Source organism: Urocitellus parryii, chromosome 7 (genome assembly GCF_045843805.1).
Source record: "Urocitellus parryii isolate mUroPar1 chromosome 7, mUroPar1.hap1, whole genome shotgun sequence".
In the NCBI taxonomy this organism is placed as follows: Eukaryota; Metazoa; Chordata; class Mammalia; order Rodentia; family Sciuridae; genus Urocitellus; species Urocitellus parryii.
The window spans coordinates 179,641,468-179,662,687 of record NC_135537.1 but is presented as its reverse complement, the minus strand read 5'-3'; the positions used below and the strand labels follow the sequence as shown (position 1 = coordinate 179,662,687).

The 21,220-nt window shown below is 46.5% G+C and overlaps 1 protein-coding gene across 3 annotated transcripts in view; it reads right to left on the bottom strand.

Moving 5' to 3' along the window:
• The window catches only part of Sec14l1 (SEC14 like lipid binding 1), a 48,836-nt gene extending 27,938 nt beyond the window's left edge, over positions 1-20,898 (bottom strand). For 2 of the 3 annotated variants that reach the window (XM_026404748.1, XM_026404745.1), the window contains exons 1-3: positions 20,715-20,898; positions 19,707-19,806; positions 18,685-18,777 (exon numbers count right to left, since the gene is read on the bottom strand). In XM_026404748.1, the coding sequence (XP_026260533.1) occupies positions 18,685-18,747 (63 nt within the window). In that variant the 5' untranslated portion in view covers positions 18,748-18,777; positions 19,707-19,806; positions 20,715-20,898. Of the gene's footprint in view, positions 1-18,684; positions 18,778-19,706; positions 19,807-20,078; positions 20,597-20,714 lie in introns of those variants that run through there. The other variant, XM_026404746.2, reaches the window with a different exon arrangement.
• Positions 20,899-21,220: the final 322 nt, after the last annotated feature.

The window sequence follows — 21,220 nt, the reverse complement described above, 5'->3', positions numbered from 1 at the left end:
GCCTCACAGTGCGCTCCCAGCTGGGACCACAGTCGGACGGAAGCCCTGATGCAGAATGACCAACACGGGTCTCCTGCTACAGGACCAGATCCACAGCCCTGGACATTTTGGGATTTTCTACCAGACATTTCCACCCTGGGGGTCCTGGAAACAAGTACTAGCCCATAACTCCCTCCTCCACGAGCCACCCCAGCACGGGAGCAGCGGCGTAGGCGCAGGAGCAGCAGGCAAGCCCTGGAGGACTGGGACACCGCCCACAGGCACAGTCTGACGGCTCCCACTCTCCACACACTCCCAAAAGACAGTGGATCTGGTGCTTTCATGCTGCACATGACAGTCATGTGACCTGTCCTTCCTGGTTCACAGGAGAGAGCTAAGAATCAGTAATGTCAAGTGTCCATAAAGGAGTGTTGTTTTGCATTGACCAAAATACCTCACAAGAACAACTTGGAGGAAGGAAGGTTTACCTGGGACTCGGGTTCGGGGGCCTCAGTCCATGGCCGGCCACTCCACTGCTCCGGGCCTGAGGCGAGGGGAGGGGCAGAGGAAAGCTGCTCAGCTCATGGCGGAGTCAGGAAGCAGGGAGAGGGGAAGGGCCAGGGCAGATGCTCCCTTGCAGGGGACCTGCCTCCCCCAGCCACACCCCAGCTGCCCAGTTACCACCAGACAGTCCATTCAAACTAGGGTGGACCGACTAGACTGCAGCCTCACCGTCCACTCACTGCCCCTCTGAGGACTCCTGCAGGAACAGGAGCTTTAGGGGACACCTCAGATCCAACCCTAACAAGTATCATGGCTTCTGAGTAACTGTAAAAACACAAAATGAGCATGAAAACAAAATTATGCTCAAAAGAAAAACAATCACATAATCTACTAAAAGATCAGCATGCTTCCACTGGGCTTAAGCAAGACAGCCACTCAGACCTGGCTCAGATGTAAGGCAGAAAAGGCAGAAGAGGAGGATGGTCCCAGGTGATTCCTGATTAAGAACACACACTGTATTCTCTCTCTCCTTGCTGACCCAAATTTACCAACCATGCAGCTTAAACCTTGGTTTAACAAGATCTTCTAGAATATTTTATCTTTTTAAATTTTTGAATATTTTATCCTTTTTATGAGTTTTTTTTAAATTTTGTTTTGTTTTTTAATCTTGAATTACCTGTAAAGAATTCTTCTTCAAGAGTTTCCAGGAAAGATCTTCAGAAAACTTTTGTTAATACTAACAGACTGACAGTTACTGAGCTTCCAAATAAAATTCAATTATGCTTATTAACTACAAATCCTCCATTTTAAGTTAGAAATATAAGGCCCATGCCTGGCCAGCGTCTTATTTCTGAACAATCTCAGGACTGACCTCCTCACCACAGCCTAGGGCTCTGCTGCACTAATCTCTCTCTCACCCTGAGGACACTCTCAAGACCCTTCTGGTTGGTATGTCGGGGCACACCCTGCCTCAGAGGGTTCACAGCACCCCTGGTGTCACAGCAGCTTTCCGACATGCCACAAAGCCTAAGTAAAGACATTTATTAAGATATCTGGTCCAAACAATTTGTAAAGCATCTGACTCTTAATAACAGCAAATCTGAGAGGAGGAGATACATTGAGCTAAAGGGGAAAAATGATTTCCTTCAATTCTTGAATTCAATCCACCCTACTATTGATGAGAAAGTGAGGTGACGGAGAATGACACGGAGCACCTGCCACTGCTGCCGGACAGGAGCAGGCACCACACACAGGAAGAGTGAGCCCAGACTGGACTCTACCAACAGTGGCTCATCAATTGTACCACACACACCGCAAAATGTTGATAATGGGAAACCGTCGGGGGAAGTCGGGGAACTACACTATCTGATCCTTTCCTACGAACCTAAAACTGCTCTGAAAAATAAAATGAAGACTATTTAAAAAGACTATGAAAAAAAAGGCATCATGAACCACCTCAGCCAGAGTAAAATCCAATCAACTGTCCATGTGTAAAGAAAAGAGAAATACAAACTTCTTTGAGACGTTCTGTCAGGTTCTAAGAAAACCCAGTGAAATCCGTAACATCATTTATTCCACAAACACTCCCACCCTCCACACAGCAGGCAGGGGCAGGCTGAAGGGCAAGCAGGACAGGCCCCCCCGCGAAGCGCCCGGCCACCTAAGGGACAAGTGGGAAGCAGGCCCCAGGCCCTGCGGCTCCACCCAGGGCCACTGTGCGCACAGCACACAGCAAAGATGAAGTGCTGAGCAGGCGTGGTCTTTCTACAAAGTGAGCATCTCCCCCATTTTAAAATGAGAAAACAGGCTGAGGCGGCTGCTCTGGATGGGCAGCGGGCATTTCAGGGCACAGGCTCTGAGCCGGCTCAGAAAAGCCCCTGCTGCGTACCCCAGGCCCACCCACGGCAGGTTCCAGCCCACAGGGCTGTCAGGTGTTCAACAGGCCCCGACACAGAATAAAGACAAGACTCCATAAATGTGGCCACCGTCCCATGCTGCACACCAGCTGCTGAGCAGGAAATACAGACCAAGTGCAGCTAGTCCAACATCCAGGAACCGGCTGGGCGCCCCACAGAATGAGCCAGAGCCTTTCCAACACAAACAGATTAAAACTCTAAATAAGATTCTCCTCTGGCATTTTATCTTTTTACTATGCTTTGAAATGCACCGCATAAAATCCATGGATTCATCAAAAAAAATAATTACCTCCCCGAAGACCCTAAAAGTATAAGATGTAAATCTCATGAGGCTTTGTTGGAAACCAGTTTTTAATTAGTCAACTATAAAAAACAAATCTAGGTATAAATAACAGTATATAGGTCTCTCTTCTGTTAAAGAAAAGGCCATAAAGATAGGAAAATTATCGTATTTCTATCTAGGCACTAAAACCAAAATATTCCCGTTATAGTTGAGCACCGGAAATACATGGAGAGCGTGAGTCACCTGATAATGTAATTAAGTACACTACATTCAGTTGCTGGAGGCAGAAAAGATGGCCCTAAACACATGACTCAAGCTGGGAAGAGAATCTTCATAAAGTGAGGGGGAGTGCAGAACCTGCTGCTCTATGCAGAGGTGTCCACCCAGGTGGCCCTGAATCAGGCCTCATGGGATGGCCTGTAGCAGGATAGCATCAACACTTCCAGTCTAGGGGAGGAGAAGGAACTCAGGTAGGGAACCAATGGTGAAGCGCCACAGTGGCCTGAATAAATGTCCGCATGAGCCTGCTGTTCCCACAGTCCCAGGAGTCACCCACTGTTCTCAGGACAAAAGCTTTCTGGGGCAATCTTGCACAGGTCCAGACCAGAGACACCAGCCAGCACCACGGCCTCACGCGACTTATGTGCTACTTCTGCTCCCAGAGACTCCATCCACTCCCTCTCCACACCAGCACAGTTATCATGCCCACCACCCAGCTGGCCTCTCTCAGCACTGCATTCAAAAGGACAAACTGGTGAGGCTGCACAGCACAAAGAAGGGCCGGAAAATCCAGCGTGACCTATAGGCAGAGCCGCCTGCTCAGGAGAAAAGAGACCTTTAATAGCCCAGCAGAGAGCCAGACCAGGCCAGCAGAGCCAAAGGAGCAGGGCAGGGAAAGGAAAGGAAGGGTCTTTTTTTTTTTTTTTTTTTTTTTTAAGAGAGAGAATTTTAATATTTATTTTTTAGTTTTCAGCAGACACAACATCTTTGTTTGTACGTGGTGCTGAGGATCGAACCCGGGCCGCACACATGCCAGGAGAGCGCGCTACCGCTTGAGCCACATCCCCAGCCCCAAGGGAAGGGTCTTTTAAAGCCAAGACTGCAATGTGGCTCCCTGGGCAATTAGGAAAGCCAGGTGTCTGCAGCTGCATGTGGCCTGCTCTGGTTCTGCCCATGCCATCTCAGGAATGGCACCACAGCAAGCAGCTTCAGCCTCAGGCTCCTCATTTGTAAAGTGAGATAAAAGAAGAGCCTACCACAGAGCAAGCATGAGCAGTGAGTGAGCTACTAGCACGTGAGCACCCAGCACGCCAGCTGTCATCCTTAGGCCTTGGTAGGCCTCTGTATAGGGTGGGCCAGTGGGGGTCTCAGGCTGGCTCTGGGCCAGGCAACGTCACCTCCTCATGCAGCCCTTGGAGACAGCTCTGTGCCCCGCTCCAGGGCTAGCACGATGGAATGCACGTGTTAATCCTGCAGAAAATGAGACCCAGAAGGCAGCCACCCCAATGCCACATGGCCCTCCTGTCTCCTTGGTACCTGACCAACGTTCTCAAACTACACTGCTTCACAAGTTTCAAGTTTTAATGTTAAAAACATGATATGGTTGTATTTAAGGATCTTAACATCACTTACAAAGCATTCTAAAATGGCCTTCAGGGAGAAGAAACGTGACCGTAAGAATCCACTGATGTACAGACTTTTAAAATCATCTTTTCCACTGTATGGCAACAGCAGTCAAAACGTACATGTGTGATCATTTCCACAGATCTAAGTTACACCCAGCAGAGGCTGAAAACACCGTCATCACTACTGTCTCTGCTTCCCCGGCCAGCATCACCTCAATTAGAACTAGTATCCGAGGACCACCTCTCCTGATCCCCTGCACGGAAGGGTGCCTGTCCATGTTAAAATACTTGAGCCAACAAACTAGTCCTGTCAAACACAGGCAGGACAATTCAAGAACACCCCCCACCCCCAGCCTCTATGATTTCAATGGTCAGGTTTTGAACAGAACCCAATTTTAGGAGACTGGGCTGACTTGGATTCACGAAAGTAAAGCAAAACCTCTGTGGCTCAGAGCCACCACTTAAAGAAGAAATCCATAAACTCCTTTTAAAAGAGAAGAGTTTCCCTGAACCCTTGAAAATGATCAGTGTTGACTGGTTATTTTTAATATAACCTGTGATTCCAGCTCGGGAGGCTAAGGCAGGAAGGTCACTTGAGACCAAGAATATAGGGCCAGTCAGGCAACAGAAGCAGACCTTGTCTCAGAAGAATACAGACAAACTGAAGAGACCCCTTGTGTGATAACAACATGTGATAACAAAACTTACCCTCACAGCAACACAGGGCTGACCCACTGCCCCCACACTCTCCATTTAAATCCTGGCTTTGGCTATACTTGACTCAGACACATCATATGCATTTTAATTTCATCTCTATTTTTTGTACTTGCTTTCAATCATTAAAATAGCATTATCTGTGCCCACAAAATATAAAAGCAAATCTCTATCTGCTCATGCTCAGTCATAAACACTGATGTTCTTCTAGAGGATCTCAACATATTTATGCTGTGTTTTCACTAACAAAAGTAAGGGGGCCAGGGTTGTGGCTCAGTGGTAGAGCTCTCACCTAAGCATGCGTGAAGCACTGGGTTTGATCCCCGGCACCACATAAAAATACAAACAAATAAAATAAAAGTATTGAGTCCATCTACACTAAAAGAAAAATATTTTTTTAAAAAGTACATTAAGAACTGAGACTGTGGCTCAGTGGTAGAGCACTTGATTGGCATGTGTGAGGCACTGGGTTCAATCCTCAGCACACATAGAAATAAATAAATAAATCCATCTACAACTAAAAATAATTTTTTAAATGTTTTTAAAAAGTATATTAACCAATCAATCCCTGTTAGAGGATTAAAGGATACTAGTTAGAAAAAAAGAGTTGTACACATCTTTAAAAAGATCTTTAAATTTAAAATACCTTGTCTCTGTCAATAAATCTCAAATGTCAAATACGTCACATGCCACAATGACTTAAGTCTTGGGCAAACAAGACTGTCCACAGTGTTATGAAAGGCTTTACTTCTGTTTTTGATGTGTTTAACTTGTATTTAAAGCAATCACATGATGCTAAATGGGTCCAATGGAATCTAAAATATGTCATGACTTTCAAAAACCATTCCTAATCCATAAAATTTTTGGTCTAATAAAGAATGAACTGAGATATATAAATATATCTCTGACAACAAAACAGCAGTTTTGCACATTCCTTCAAATCAAGATGGACTTGGCAGAGTTCTGTTTTACTTTTCAGAGTGTAAAAGATAAATTTGTGGACTTGAGAAAAGCATTTGGTGTTCCGGGGAACTGCAGCTGTTAGCTTTTAAAGATGCCATGTGTTTGCCCACATAAAAGAATGCAATGAGCTATGGAAATATTATCTGGTTCATGAACCAGAATAAATGCTCATGGAGTCAGCAAGCTGATAGGAGTTAGTTTAATACATCGGGAAAATATCTATCCTGTAGTTTTTATTAAATGACTATTTTACAAGTTGCACATCAGAGATCTTAAAACACTAACAATTTAAATCCTATTCAGGAGAACAAAGAAGAGGGTGGGGGTGTGGCTCAGTGGTAGAGCACTTGCCTACTGCAAAACCCTGGGTTCTATCCCAAGCTGGGGGGGGGGAGGGAAGGAGAGAAAGAAAGAAAGGCAGGTAGGCAGAGGGAAGAAATCAAGAGGACTTGGTCATTCAACAACAGGCAGGGTCATCTGAAGAATGGTTTTTCTGCCACTGGCTTCCTGTACTGGGGGAGCCCAGCCTCTTGGTGTGTGGGGGACCATTCAAAGTCATCCTGCTTTTGGATGCTGTCTTTTCTCTGTTAAGAAACTAATGACAATGGCAATCACAAGATGTAAACTAAGGCTATATATTTTGAACAGATGGAACAGAATACACTATTGAGACCTCAACTTTCATTTTGTCTTTTGAGATGAACTCTGGTTACAATGCCCAAACTGTTCTTAAACTCCTGGGCACAAATTATCCTTGCGCCTCAGTCTCCTAAGCAGCTGGGAACACCACCACACCTGGCTCAATTCACTGGTTCAACTCCTGAAGCAACTTGCCTTTTGGATCTGGAAACTATCAGATACCAAAAAAAAAAAAAAAAAAAATTACTGCATATAGTAATTTTTTTTGTTGTTAACATTACAGAAAAAAAACAGCCTTTAAAAATGTGCAGTACATAGGGCTGGGGTGCACATGCAAGACTCTGAGTTCAATCCTCAGGACCACATAAAAATAAATAAAATAAAGGTATTTGTGTCCAACCACAACTAAAAAATAAATACTTTAAAAAAAAATGTACAGGACTGAGGCTGTAGCTCAGTGGTAAAGTGCTTACCTTGCATGTGTGAGGCACTGGGTTCAATCCTCAGCACCACATTTAAAAAAAAGTGAAGATCCTGAGTGATCATCTACAACTACATAAATATTAAAAATAAAAATGTACAGTACAGAGTTGGAGATGCAGCTCAGTGGTAGAACACTTACCTAGCATGCATGAGACCCTGGTTTCAATTCCTAGCACTCCCCCCTCAAAAAAAAAAAAAGAGTATAGTACAGGCAATAGCTAAAAGGTGGAAGCAACCCAGGTGTCTACATTGAAGGAATGGATTAATAAAATGTGATTGAGACAAGCATGGAATGTTGTTCAGCCTTGAAAAGGAAGGAGATTCTGACGCCACAGGGATGAGCCTTGAGGGCACAAAAGGTCAAATATTGTCTGATTTCACTTATATGAGGTCCCCAGAGTAGTCAAATTCATAAACAAAAGTAGAAAGGGGGTTCCCAGAAGCCTGCAGGGTGGGAGTATTAGTGCTCAATGTAATGGGGACACAGCTTCAATCCAGGGAGATGGAAAAGCTCTAGGGACGGGAGGGCTGATGTATGCACAACATCGTGCATGTATTTTCCATACACTTGAAAATGAGGTAGAAGGGCTGGGCATTTGCGGCTCAGTGGCACGATGCTTGTCCAACATGCCCTGGAGTTGATCCCAGCACCACACATCTGATAAGGTTAAAAATACATGTTACGTGCATTTTATCACAATAAAAAACTTTTTAGGCTGTTTTTTTTAGTGCTAGGGAAGAAACCCAGGGCCCATGCACACCAGGCAAATGCTGTGCTAAGCTACAACCCCCAGCCTCACAATATTTAATGCACAGTACAAATCTACAGGTAAGTTAGCAAATAAAGTCAGAAAAATGACTAAGACAAGCTGATCAATATAACTTCGGTGTCACTAAATAAACCTAAGAAGAGCAGTCTGGAGAGACCCATGGAGCAAGGCAATGGGTCTCCTCCTAGGATATGTTAAGTCCCCCGCAGGAAAGCATAATGTACTGAGAAGTTTTTCAATCAAAAGTTATAACCGAAACCAACCTCCTTTCTTTCTAGTATCCTGTTTACTGCAAAATCAAATTAAGGATCTAACCTGAGCAGACATCAGAATGTAAGAACTCCCAGTGGTGGGGGGCTTGGTTGGGGCTCAATGGTGCAGTACTTGCCTAGCATATGTGAGGAACTGGGTCTGATCCTCAGCACCACATAAAAATAAATAAAAAGGATTGTGCTCTATATGTGTAATATGAATTATAATGTATTCCACTGTCATATACAAATAAAAAGATTAATAATAAATTAATAAAAAGGGTTGGGGATATAGCTCAGTTGATAGAGCACTTGCCTCCCATGCACAAAGCCCTGGGTTCAATACCCAGCATGTCAGAGATAAATACACAAACAAACAACTAAAGATATTGTGTCCATCTACAACTAAAAATATTTTTAAAAAAGAACTCCCAGGGGGCTCGTGAAACCTCAGACTGCTGGGCCCACTCCAGAAATTCTGACCTGGTAAAGAATCAGAATTTAGGATGGTTAGAACTCACATTCTAAACCAACTATACGTTAAGAAGACTTAAGTCAAGATGAAGATACAGATCTACAGTAGAGGCTGCGTAGCATAAGGCCCTGGTTGCATCCCCAGCAAGGGAGGGAGGGAGGTGGGAGGGAAAATGGGGGGTTCGGAAGGCAAGCAAGCAAAAGTATAAATGAAGATAATAGGTGTTTAGGAAACGCACTTTCTAAATATTTGTAGCATAAATCCTACACCTCCCCAACAACCACTTAAACCAAATTATTTCTTCATATATATATATATACACACACACACACACACACACACACACACACACACACACATACACACACACACACACACACACACCTATTAACCTTTGGTTTTTAATAAATACACAGGTGTTAGTTAAACTAGAAAAAAAGAAAAGAAACACATTTTATGATTAGGACTATCTAAAGTCAGAGAATAATAATTAAGGGGAAAAAAAAAAAAGAATTACTTAACCAACCTCTCAGGTTTAAACCTGGAAAAATCCTGAAAAGAAAATTAGAAAGAAAAGTTAATTCTTTACTCTGATAAAATGGTAATTCCATCAGAGTAAAGAATTTTACTTAAAATGAATTTTAGGTTCTGCAGGAGAATCACAGAAATAGTGCCTCTGCATGCTCTGTGTTTACACTATGGGACAAGGTCACCTGACAAACACAAGTGATACACACAAGAGGACACATTTTCAGGTGACTATAGAAATTGTAAGTTTTAGTTCACAGAATATAAATTCTATTTTACTCACAAAAAATACCATTCACATCAGAATCTTTTGAAACACGATCTAAGTAGTACATACATCCAACCAAAAGAATAGGTTCCAACATGACCTTTTGTTAAAACTGTCCTAACCAGAAGTAGAAGTAATACAGGAAGCTTAAGCTTAAGCATAAGTTCCAAGACTTACTTATTCTTTAGACTAATCTATTTGAGAGTTTAGTACATGCTCAGGATCAAAAGCAAGATGGTTTGGTCTGTATGTGTGCACGGGTGGTATCTGTGTTCCTGCACAGGTGAATTCTGTTTCAGGTGTACTAAATCTGCCCTGGAAGAGTCAAACAGATTTCTAGCCAGCCAAGAGTCTGGGGGAATCTGAGAGGCACCCAGGCTACAGGTAAAGCCTTGAGATCTTTGGTTTATCAAGTGACAGTTGAAGCCACAGGTTTAGATAAAGCTGCCCAGAAGAAAAACCAGGTGAGAAAGCTGGACAACTATTTCTAAAATAGCATCAACTACTAAATACAGTGTCCATATGGCCAAGAAGCACAAAATATACAAGCAGGTGTCCCAGACAGCCCAAATAGATAAAAAGGAAGAGTGAATCTGTACCCAAGAAGGCAAGAAAGTGGGACAGAAAGATCTAAAGGGGAGAGCCAGGAACCCAAGAGGAAGAGAGCTAGGCACACAGCTATCTCATCAAATATGCAACGCATTTACAAACGAAATCAGCAATAACTCAAGTCCTCTAGCACAAAAGCAGGGCAGTATAGATCTATGAGATGCACAGACTGATTTCCTTTCCTTCTTTCTGAGACATGATCTCACTATGCTGTTAAGGCTTGGCCTTGAACTCCTGGGTTCAAGCAATCCTCCTGCCTCAGCCTCCCAAGTAGAAAAATAGGCACATGCCATCATACCTGGCTTAAGAGTTTTCTTAAAAAAAAAAAAAAAAAAAATGCTAGTACTCCTAATATCAAATTGCATCTTTCAAGAGGATTATGACGCAATATATGCTTTCTATTAGGACTTTTAAAACAATTCCACTAGAAATACAAGAAACTGTTAATACAGGTTAAAAATCAAGAAAGATGGGTGGATGATAACAGCACAAGGGGACCCCTGGGACCACTACAGCAGCCACTCCACTCATTAGACAGAGCCACACTCCAGCCCTACAGGACACAGAAGGCTACTCATTCCTCTCGGTGACATATGGCCCAAGTCAGTGGGTTAAAGAAAGTATAAGTAGAATGACCCTCATTTAATTTGGGAAAAGATATTTTGCACCTTATTTGCAACTCCAAATTACCTAGAATCATCACTGGAATGAATGAGAGGGTTGTGAGCAGCCGGTCGTAACCACTAGTGTCCGTCTCTCGGCTTGTGTTAGAACAGCTGCTGGAAGGTGGCTGGACTGACTGCACCTAGGCCTGGCCTTCTCTGCCTGTCAGCATCATGAACAGTTAAATCAGCCAAAGGCTAAGGTAAAGGCACAGGACAAAATGACCCAGTTTCTCTACCAAACCAGTTGCATGAACGGGAACAAAGGGGGAGGGGAAGTGTTAGGGAGCACAGAGACTTAAGAAACATGCTGACAGAACGTGAGCAGTTTACTCAAATCAGGAGTCAAACATTTACAGACTTTTTTAGACAATTGAGAAAATCTGAATAAGGACATGGTACTAGATGATACCAGGGAATTCTTTGTATTTTCATCAGGTAGAATGATAATGCAATGGTTATGTTTTAAAAAGAAAAGTCTTCAATGATAGAAATGCATGCTGAAATATTTCTCAATGAATTCAGATATCCAAAATCTGCTTCAAGTACACCAGAAAATAAGGAGAGGAGAACAGATGGACAATCATGGCCGTTCAGGGCACCGGTCGCGTGATTCCCCTTGTGCATGCTTGAAATTTTTCATAAAACAAATTTCTAAGTTTTTGTGAAATTTTTCGCCTATTTTTTTTTTTGTTTTGTTTAACAAAAACAAGGAAAGATGGGCTGGGGCTGTAGCTTGCTTGGAGAGCACTTGCCTCACACATGTGAGGTACTGGGTTCAGTCCTCACCACCACATTAAAATAAATAAAGAGGGGCTGGGGTAACGGCTCAGCCTGGAGTGTTCACCTAGCACGTTCGAGGCCCTGGGTTCGATCCTCAGCACCACAGAAAACAATAAATAAAATAAAAATATTGTGTCCAACTACAACTAAAAAATAAATATTTTAAAATAAATACTGTGTCCATCTACACCAAAAAAATATTAAAAAAAAAAAAAAACAATGAGGGGCAAGGAGCTATATCTGATCCTGTCGCATTTCTTCTTGAAATATTCCCTACTGCACCACAACTACCCCTGTTCACCGGCACCATGAAAATAACCTGGAGCACAGTGGTTCCAGGAGAGTGGGCATGGAGAAAGGGAAGGCCTGGTGTAGCTCAAGACAGCAGGGGACGGGAGCAGACGCTCACTGTCCACTTCTACCACCAAATAAATCTGACTGATGACACCCCATGTTGTATGCAAAAGAACTCACATTCAAAACCTTTACAGATGAGAAGTGCACAATCCTCCACGGAACACTGGCAGGAACCCGAGTTCACCTCAGAGAAACTAGAACACTTTCTTCCACCCAGACTTGAGCAAAGCTGGGTTTTACTAAGTCAGCCTTCTCCAAAGAGTAGCGTGCTGATTCACTGGAGTCAAAATGAACTCTAGCTGGGTGTCAACGTACAAGTCTGTAACCCAGCTACTGGGGAGGCTGAGGAAGGCCAGTCAGGCAAATTAACAAGATCAGGTTTCAAAAATAAAATTAAAAGGGCTGGGGGTGTAGCTCAGTGGAAGCACATCCCTAGGTTCAACCCCCAGTACCACCAAAAAAAAAAAAAAAACTCTAGCAGGGCACCAACCCATCACCCCAGCTACTCAGAAGGATCCTGAGTTCCAGGCCAGCCTGGGTAATACAGTGAGACTCATCTCAAAAAAAAAAAAAGCACTCTCTGCACTACACCAGGCTGTTTGAAGACCTACCACACCTTGATGAACGAATGCATAAGGTGTACTTCAGTGTCTCGGTGTCGTACTTGATCACCAGGAACTTGGAAACCAGAATTAGAAATATAAAAAGGTCCAGGGATGAAATCTAGGATGAGGAAAGATGTGCTTTGAGAAGATGAATGGTGGAGTGAAAACATTTCAAAATAATAAAATCATGCTGAAAACATGATATACACGGGACCTGAGTCAGAAAGAGGAAAGTCTGAGAAAAACGAACAGGCAGCTCGAAATATCTGTAGGCCAGAAGGGCTGGGTGAACGGGTGGCGCTTCAGAGGAGGATGGCTGCCACACAGAGGAGAGGGTAAAGCGGTCCCCAAAGCACCTGTGCGCCTCTGCCCAGCCAACCAGACCAATGACCTGCACACATCTGCTCACCTAAGCGGAGGCTTCTGCTCCAAGACATCTATCTGATCTGAAAGAGACACACATTCAAGCAGGGTCGTTTACTGATAACCTATAAGTCAGTCAATTCCCTGGTATTTGCAGGTGGAAGAGGGGAGGGTGTCGGAAAGGGGACAGGGAGGACATGGCCATCACCAGTCCCTGCTCCACCTGCAGCCTACTTCATTCCACCTCCTCCCAGCACGGCTGGGCACTGGCCTAGTCACTAGGGCACAGAGCTAGCTGGTGGTGTGCTAGATCTCCAAACAAGTCTCTTTCCTCTCCTTTCATCTTCTAATCTTAGTGGGAAGAAAAGAGTCACCCTTGAAAAAGCCTACAGAGCCAGAGACACACACAAAACGAAACAGGAGGAGGAAAGCAAAAGCAAACTTGGTTAGTGGGCCACTTAATCCACAGTGGTGCACCAGCAAAGAGGAGTTAGGTAATTCGACCTGGAAAAGCAAACCACTTAAATTGTTACTACATCGTTAGCCAGCAATGTTTTGCATAATTTATGTAGACATTAAAAAAATTAGCCAACTTCATCACAAAAGGTCCTTGCCCTTTGGAAAGGTGCTGGTTAATTGAAGGATCACAGTGAGTGATTCTGTGGAGAAACACAAAACCCTTGCTTGAAAACGGGACTGGAGTTACATTTTAGATCTGTTTCCACCAAGGCCACTTTTAAAAAGTGCTCACATTCAAAGTTCACATGAACAAAGAGAAACCCCCGACCACACACATCAGTATGTCTACGCACTTGACCATTTAACAACAAAAAGCTAGTGCCCTGGAGGAACGTGCAAAATAGCTGGAGTGTGACACTCAGGACCTTTGAGAAGAACAGCAAATACAGTAAGTAATATTGCAACGGCGGGCGGCGCAGGGCTGGGGGTGGAGCCCAGTGGTAGAGGGCTGCTCAGCACGAGGAGGCCCTGGGTTCTATCCCCAGCGAAGGGAAAGGTGGGAGAAAAGGGGAAAGGTGAGGAGATGTAAGAGAGGGAGGAGAGACAGGAGGCAGGCCTGGAGAGGCATCAGGGCAGAGGCAAGACAAGATGAAGAAGATTTTAAAAGACAGATGGGAAAGGCAAACATCTGAGCTAAAGAAAAGGGGCGGGGCAGGGCAGGGGCAGGGCAGGGGCAGGGCAGGGCAGGGGGGGGCAGGGGCAGGGGCAGGGCAGGGCAGGGCAGGGCAGGGCAGGGCAGGGCAGGGGCAGGAAGGACACTGCTCTCAAGCAGACCAGAACATTAAAGAATGTAAGTTAGGACTGGGGCTGGGGCTCGACTGGTAGAGAGCTTGCCTTGTATGTACAGGCGGAGTTACATCCCCAGGACCAAAATAAATAAATAAACAACTAAAATAAGAGTTCAAATTGGGAAGTGTGCACAATTTGTGAGATAGGCAAAACAGGAAGGGCTGGACAGAGGCAGAAAGAGCCTTACAGACAGAGCCGCGGGGTTCTGAAGCGGGTGCAGGCAGCGGGACCCTGCAGTGCAGGACGGACAGGAGGTGTGGGAAGAGAAGGCAGGGTGACTCGGGGCTAAAAGACGGGAGAGGAAACCAGCAAGTCATGTCTGTTCACCCCCCAGACCACGAGAAGGCTGGACAGACGCTGGTGGCTGGGAGACAGGGACAGGGAGCCGTGTGCCCTGAAGGCACAACTAACACAGTGTGCCTGTGAGGGTACACTGAGGAGAAAAGGGTTTGGGGAGAAAAGCAGCACTGCCAAAAAAGAGGGGACCGAGAAGGGGAGGGAGGGAGAGAAGGGGAGGGGCGAGGCGGCCTGGGCAACAGGGACAGGAGAAGAGTGCCAGACACACAAGAGCTAGTGCAGCCCCTTTTGTCACATCCCAGTGCCCTGGGTGGAAAACAGATCCACCCAATGTGGCCCTCAGGCCTGCGCTCCTCCCACTTGACACAGCCAGGGGCCCTAGCCTGGGGAGGGGCTGCACTTGAAAAGGCCTCTTTAGGCAGTTCACAGGAAACCTCCAACCCAAGCACCTCAGCCTGCTGCTTCCCCTTCCAAGCTCCTACCTGTGGGGCATACCCTGTGCCCAGGGAGACCCTAAATCCTTGCAGGCACACTCAGCTGGGGCATCTGCTCGGGTCATTTCTCCTCCCCCGCGCCAGGAGAGTACCCTGGGAAATGTGATTGGGTGACACTAGACTTGAGGCCATCTTCATGGACAAGACCTTTCATAAGATGTTTCCAGATACACATTACTAGGGGGCAAGGAAAAGCACAGTGTGATAAAAAGAACACTAAACTCAAGATCTCTGCCACTGACTGCAGGTTGCACTGTGGCGTCTCGGATTCCTCCCCCAGAGCTAGAGGGGCAGCGCTATCTCAGCTCCAGTGTCCATTTCTGGGCTAACATCTAACAAAGTACTTCAAAGTGCTGCAAATGCCTACTAGGAACCTCCTCCTCACCACACTTTAATTCCAATGTGTTCAAGGAGGGCTGGGAACAGACATGGCTCAGTGGTAGAGTGCAGGCCTGGCCCATGCAAGGTTCAATCCCCAGCAAAAAAAAAAAAAAAAAAAAAGTTAATGAGACCATTAATGTGATTTTTTCAATGCTGCTGACCCCAAAACAATGATAAGTCTTCATTAAATTGACTGAAATGCAATGGACACGTCCGGCCCCACTGGTTACCTATCTGCAATAGGAACTTTCCACCTGAACCATTTTCTATCAATGAATCCTAAGCTACAATTCAACTCTTGGTTAAAGCAAACCAACGCATGCTCAAGTTGGGCAAGTCTGCAAGTTTGTTTTCTCCCAATCCTTCTCTCCATGGGGACACATATAAATTAGGATCCCTAACAAAATCACCTATTGCTGAATGCCACCACACTTCCTCACTCCTCGGACTCTGCTGTGCACTGTGATTTTTGAAGCATGGTCTTTTTGAGGTTCTCACAAATATTTCACTGAGAGCTACAGTGCTGTCCCCGCCTTGACTGCAGCCCTTCTTCCTCACCCCAAATGCTTCCTCTTATCACAGTTGTTTTTCCTCAATAAGAAAAAAAAGCGAAATGAGTGAATACTGAGGATGTTAAGCCATACAACTAGTCAGAAAAAGGGCAAGTGCACCAAAAATCCTAATGACTTAACGAATATCCTGGTTTTGGAAGGAGAAAAGCAATATATATTTTTTAACAACTCAAAAGGAAATTAACAACTACCCAAAACAAAAGCAATTTACAAAGGCTTAATTTTTAAGAAATTCAAATTTGATTTTTGAATTCTTCTGTAAATTCATGCATGAAATTTGCAAAGCAAACTTCACAATTTTGAAAGTAGTAAAGTAAGGGAAATAAGGAAGTTTGAAAATTAGACAAAATGCCTCTTTATTAAATCTAGTGTTTGGAGAAGAGATCAGCAGAACGCTTTTCAAATCACACTTCAGGCTCCAAAAAACAACACGCCCTGTCCACAGCCCCTCCCTTGTGGGGCAGACTGCGGCTTCATTCCTCACGGCCTCTGGGTCCCTACTATCCCCACACCTCCTCCCCACACCCCCCCAGCTCAGGAACTGGCCAGGGCCAGGCATCCCACCCAAGGCTGACACTAGATGAGCTGGCCAACCGCTTGTAGTTAAGGTCCGGGGGGAGAAGTGGACCAGATCAAGTTTCTTTCGAAAATGTGAACTAGGAAATGTAACAAGAACTGGTCACTTAGAAACTAAAAGAACACAACAAGAAATGCCACAAAGTTGAACTGGAGCCAGAGGGTTTTGGCCAACTGGAATAGCACTGGAGCTGAAGCCACAGGGAAGGGCAAAGAGTGCGCAAGAGCCAGTTGGTGGGGAGACAAAAAAGTTCTGGCAGATAGAGCGAGGTGAGGTCCCATGGGGTGAAGTTCCAGGGACAACGGCTCCTAGGCCCTAGAGCTGCCAAGAGCCCCCTCCACCGCCAGGCTCTGCCTGTCCCAGCTGGAAACCCTCAGTGAGGTTCCTACAGCCCACAAGTGTGGGTGCTAACAGAACCCCCTCTCAGGCTGGCTGCAGCAGCCTCTGCTCCACACAGCCAAAGCCAAACCCGCAAGAGAGACGCGGACGGACAGCAAAGCCTCTCAGACACAGCGCCACTCAGATATACAAAACTGTTTTTCAGAAACAGCCATACACACAGAAGTCTCACACCTGACAGAGGGAGCACAAGGAGCTTGTTGGGGTAGCGGATGCAAATACTCTGTCTTGACAGAGGTGGGGGTGACTGTTCTTCCTTTTTTCTTTTTTGTGCTGGTGCGGGGATTGAACCCAGGGCCTTGTGCATGCGAGGCAAGCACCCTACCAACTGAGCTATATCCCCAGCCCATCTTCTTAAAACTGACCAGGACGGAGGCTGTGGTGCAGTGGCAGAGCACTTGCCTAGCATGTGTGAAGCACTGGATTTGACTCTCAGCACCACATAAAAATAAACAAATAAAATAAAGGCATGCTTTCAATCTAAAAAAAAAAAAAAATTGAGCAAACTGGGGCTCAGTTGTAGCTCAGTGGCAGAGCGCTTGCCTAGCATGTGTGAGGCACCAGGTTTGATCCTCAGCACCACATAAAAATAAACAAAATCAAGGTATTGTGTCCATCTACAACCCAAAAACCTTTTTTAAAAAAACTGATCAAACTATGTGGCTAACATGTAGCCATCTTCTATATGTAAGTTATACCTCAATAAAACACCCACAAAACTTCCCCTTAATCCCTTAGACTGGAGTTTTTCTTTCTACTTTGGGGGTGGGGGTGCTAACTGGCAATAGAACTCAGGACCTTGCGAATAACAGGCAGGAGCCATGTCACTGGAGCAAATCCCCAGCCCAGTCACCTTCAGTGTAAGAAGTCAGGTTTCTGGCACACTTTGAGAAGGTGGGGGGGACCCAAAGGAGCCAAGTGCAACTTCTTTTTCTTTTTTTTTTTTTTTTTAAAGAGAGAGTGAGAGAGAGAGAGAGAGAGAGAGAATTTTTAATATTTATTTTTTAGTTCTCGGCGGACACACATCTTTGTTGGTATGTGGTGCTGAGGATCGAACCCGGGCCACACGCATGCCAGGCGAGCGCGCTACCGCTGAGCCACATCTCCAGCCCCCAAGTGCAACTTCTAACAGGGCTGCTATGTTCAGATCACTGACCCTGGTGTCAGAACCCTGGTGTGTTCAGTGTGACACTTCCTTAGGGATGCATATGGGTGACAGTGAGAGCCTTTTCCTGGAGCTATCACGTGTTCCTGAATGTATCATACCCTTATAATAACACAAAAGAGAAGGCAAGGAGTATTACTATACACAGTAACCTAAGAAGACCTGGAACAGTTTTTCTGTCCAGTCAAATGTTTATTTTTAGCCAAATTTTCAGGCAAATACCAACAAGAAAATGAGACTTCAGTTATCTCATTTGTGGAATCTGACTCACAGATTTGCTGTCAGGTGGGAAGCCCAGGCAGTAGAGTAGCCGAGGCAGGCCCCCTTCCAGTGCTCCTCGGAGACTACCTGCAGTCACCCACAACCAGAGCTCGCTCCCACAGGCAAGAACCCACACGCCACGTCCCTCTGCTACTTTAACCAAAAAACAAAATTCATAGGAAGTGTTTAGTCAGAATCCCACTTCTGCATTTTTAAAGGGGGAATTAACGCAAATTCACACATGATCCCGAGGGGTGTTTTTATAAAACAAATGTGCAGATTTTCAGAGGCTTATGTTTTAAAAACATCTTACACACAATACAGTTCATGAGCATGTAAACAGACTAAGTGAAGCAATGGGGACAAACAATGCACGTTAAGTTTACAGAGCATCAGATTCTAAGACTTAAAAAATAAGAAGCCAAAGAGTAAAGGGAAATGTACAGTACTTACAGCCATAATTAATTCAAAGGGGTGTTTATACACCCTCACTGGTGACTGGTATTTTTGCACCATGATTGTAGTACAATAGCAATCCTCTCACACCTGCAAAACATACCCATATGTGATAAACCACCACTATACAGAAAAAATAAGTCTGCATCAACACATCATCCCACATTCTAAGGCTAAAAAGGGACCACAATAAGTCATACTTCTATGCACACATAAATCAAAAGATACTGAAATACACAATGCAGGGGAGGTAGTGAGACAATAAAAAAGGCAAAGTATGCCCAAGGGAACAAGGGAACCACACTGGTCTGAGGGTGGAGTCCTCCACTGCCTTCATCTGTGTAGCTGGGCCCTGCACTGGGTTCCATGATCTAGTCCTTCCTAGGAAGAAAATGCTAGGATTCAATTAGTCCAATTATCTCTTTTGAACAACTTCAACTGAAAGTCAAATAAAAATGGTCATCATCGGGCTGGGGCTCAGTGGCAGAGCGCTTGCCTTGCACATGTGAGGCACTGGGTTCGATCTTCAGCACCATGTAAAACCAAATAAGCAAAATAAAGAAAGATATTGTGTCCACGTATAACTAGGAAAATTTTTTTTTTAAAAATGGTTAACGTCTTACTCAACTCTGGGGAAAACACAAAAAAGCAGGGGAAAAATACTATGTATCTCAAATCATGGAGTACCCCTCAAAATGCTGGTTCCCAAACAGCACTTTCATCCTGTCCTGTCTTCCGTGTATACTACAATTTCAGAGATCAGTCTTCAAGCGACAGGGAGGCTGAGCACTGTGGTTCTAGGGGCTCCCTGAACACTCCAGCCTGGAAGAGCTGTGATGGCTCTGAGGCTTCCAGCCCTGCTCAAGCTTCACCCACACACCAAGGAACCCCCTCCAGCACAAAATCATTCTGGTGCCAGCCTCGCTGGAGGTTTCTGAAAACACACCTGGGACTCCACTCACCTAACTAAAAGTGGGAAGAGAAAAGTGAGGAGGAAAAAATAAATCAAATCAGCCTACCTGTCCTGCTGAGGATAATCATTAAGAACGTTATGTTGAATATGGTGAGAGGATATTCAAAAGTGCATAGCTGAATAGCCTCAAGGATCCCAAAGTCTAGCTGTAAAAAAAGACATTATGAGGATTTTATTTCAGAACACTGCTCTCCATATGACCGCATTTCCACCCTGTTTACACCACTTTAAGCGGGCCTGGGACTTCCTCTGGTATGTTTACTTGGCATATCTCTCAGAGGAGCAGGCTATGCTGGAAAGCAAGCCATCTGACAGTCGGAAAACTGCGAGGGAATAATGACCTCCAGCAAGCCATTGGCCCTCCCTAATTCCATCTCTCTAAAACCAGGTTTGGGAAAGATGATCTTGAAACACTCACAGCTCTAAAATCATGATAACCGGAGCCAAACTCTGAGTTCTCCAAACTCGACTCCGAGTCTGCGTTCATCTGGATCCTGGAGCTGACGCGTCCCGGGCGCTGGGACCACGTTCTATTCACTTTGCAAACCGTGCGGTGCCGGGGCACGGCGGGGTTCTAATAAGCTTTTAAGTTTTTAACTGGGAAAATTAATTTGACGGTATCTCCCAGACAGAGGAGGACGACCGCCGGGGGAGGACCGCTGGGGAGAGGATGCAAGACACGGTGGTGCTCGCAGAGGAAACCGTCCGCCGGTCCGCTGGGACCCGGCCTGGCGGAGCCCGGAGTGACTCCAGCGAGGACCCGCCAACTCGCCGCCTCCCTGAACCCGCCGGGCGCCAGCTCGGAGGCGCGGCGCGGGGTCCGGGACCGGGCTGCCTCTATTGCATGACAATCGGCGTGGCCGGGCCGGGCCAGCGCCGCGGACTCCGGGGCCCGCAGCAGCGCGGCCGCAGCTCGGCTCCCGCAGGACGGGCTCGGGGAGGCGGCCGGGCTGCGCTCCGGCGCGGGCTCGGAGCGGGCGGGCAGGAGGCGGCCGGAGCGTCCCGGGGCCGCCCGGGGGCGCGCTCGGAGCCCGCCGCGGGGACGCGCACCTACCTCTTGTCAGAAAGGCCGAGCCCGGGGCGCGGGGCGGCGGGAGGAGCTCATGCCGGCGGCTCCGCGGTGCCGTCGCAGTTCCACTGCTCGGCGGCTGCCGCTCGACCGCCGGTTCCGCGGAGGGGGCTGGGCGGGAGCTGCGAGGGGCGCGGCGAGGGCTCGAGCGGTTGTTACGGCGACGGCGAGGGCGGGGCCGGGTGCCGAAAGCGGCGCGCGTGCGCGGCCGCGGCCGGGGCGGGGGCGGGGCGGGGGCGGGCGGCGGTGGCTAGGGAGGGGGGGTGGGGTGACCACCTGGTCGGGCCCGAACTGCGCAGGCGCACGCTCGGGGCCGGCGAGCGTGGGAGGAGCTCGGGAAGACGTCTGTCCTGACGCACGGCGGGTCTCGCCAGAAGCCCTGTGGCCCCGCCTAACTTGCTTCTCCGGGCGGGACTGGGAGAGGGGCGGGCTCCGCCTATAGCCGGCTGCGTGGCGTGGGGCCGGAGGGGCTGGGTGCGGCGCGCGGTCTG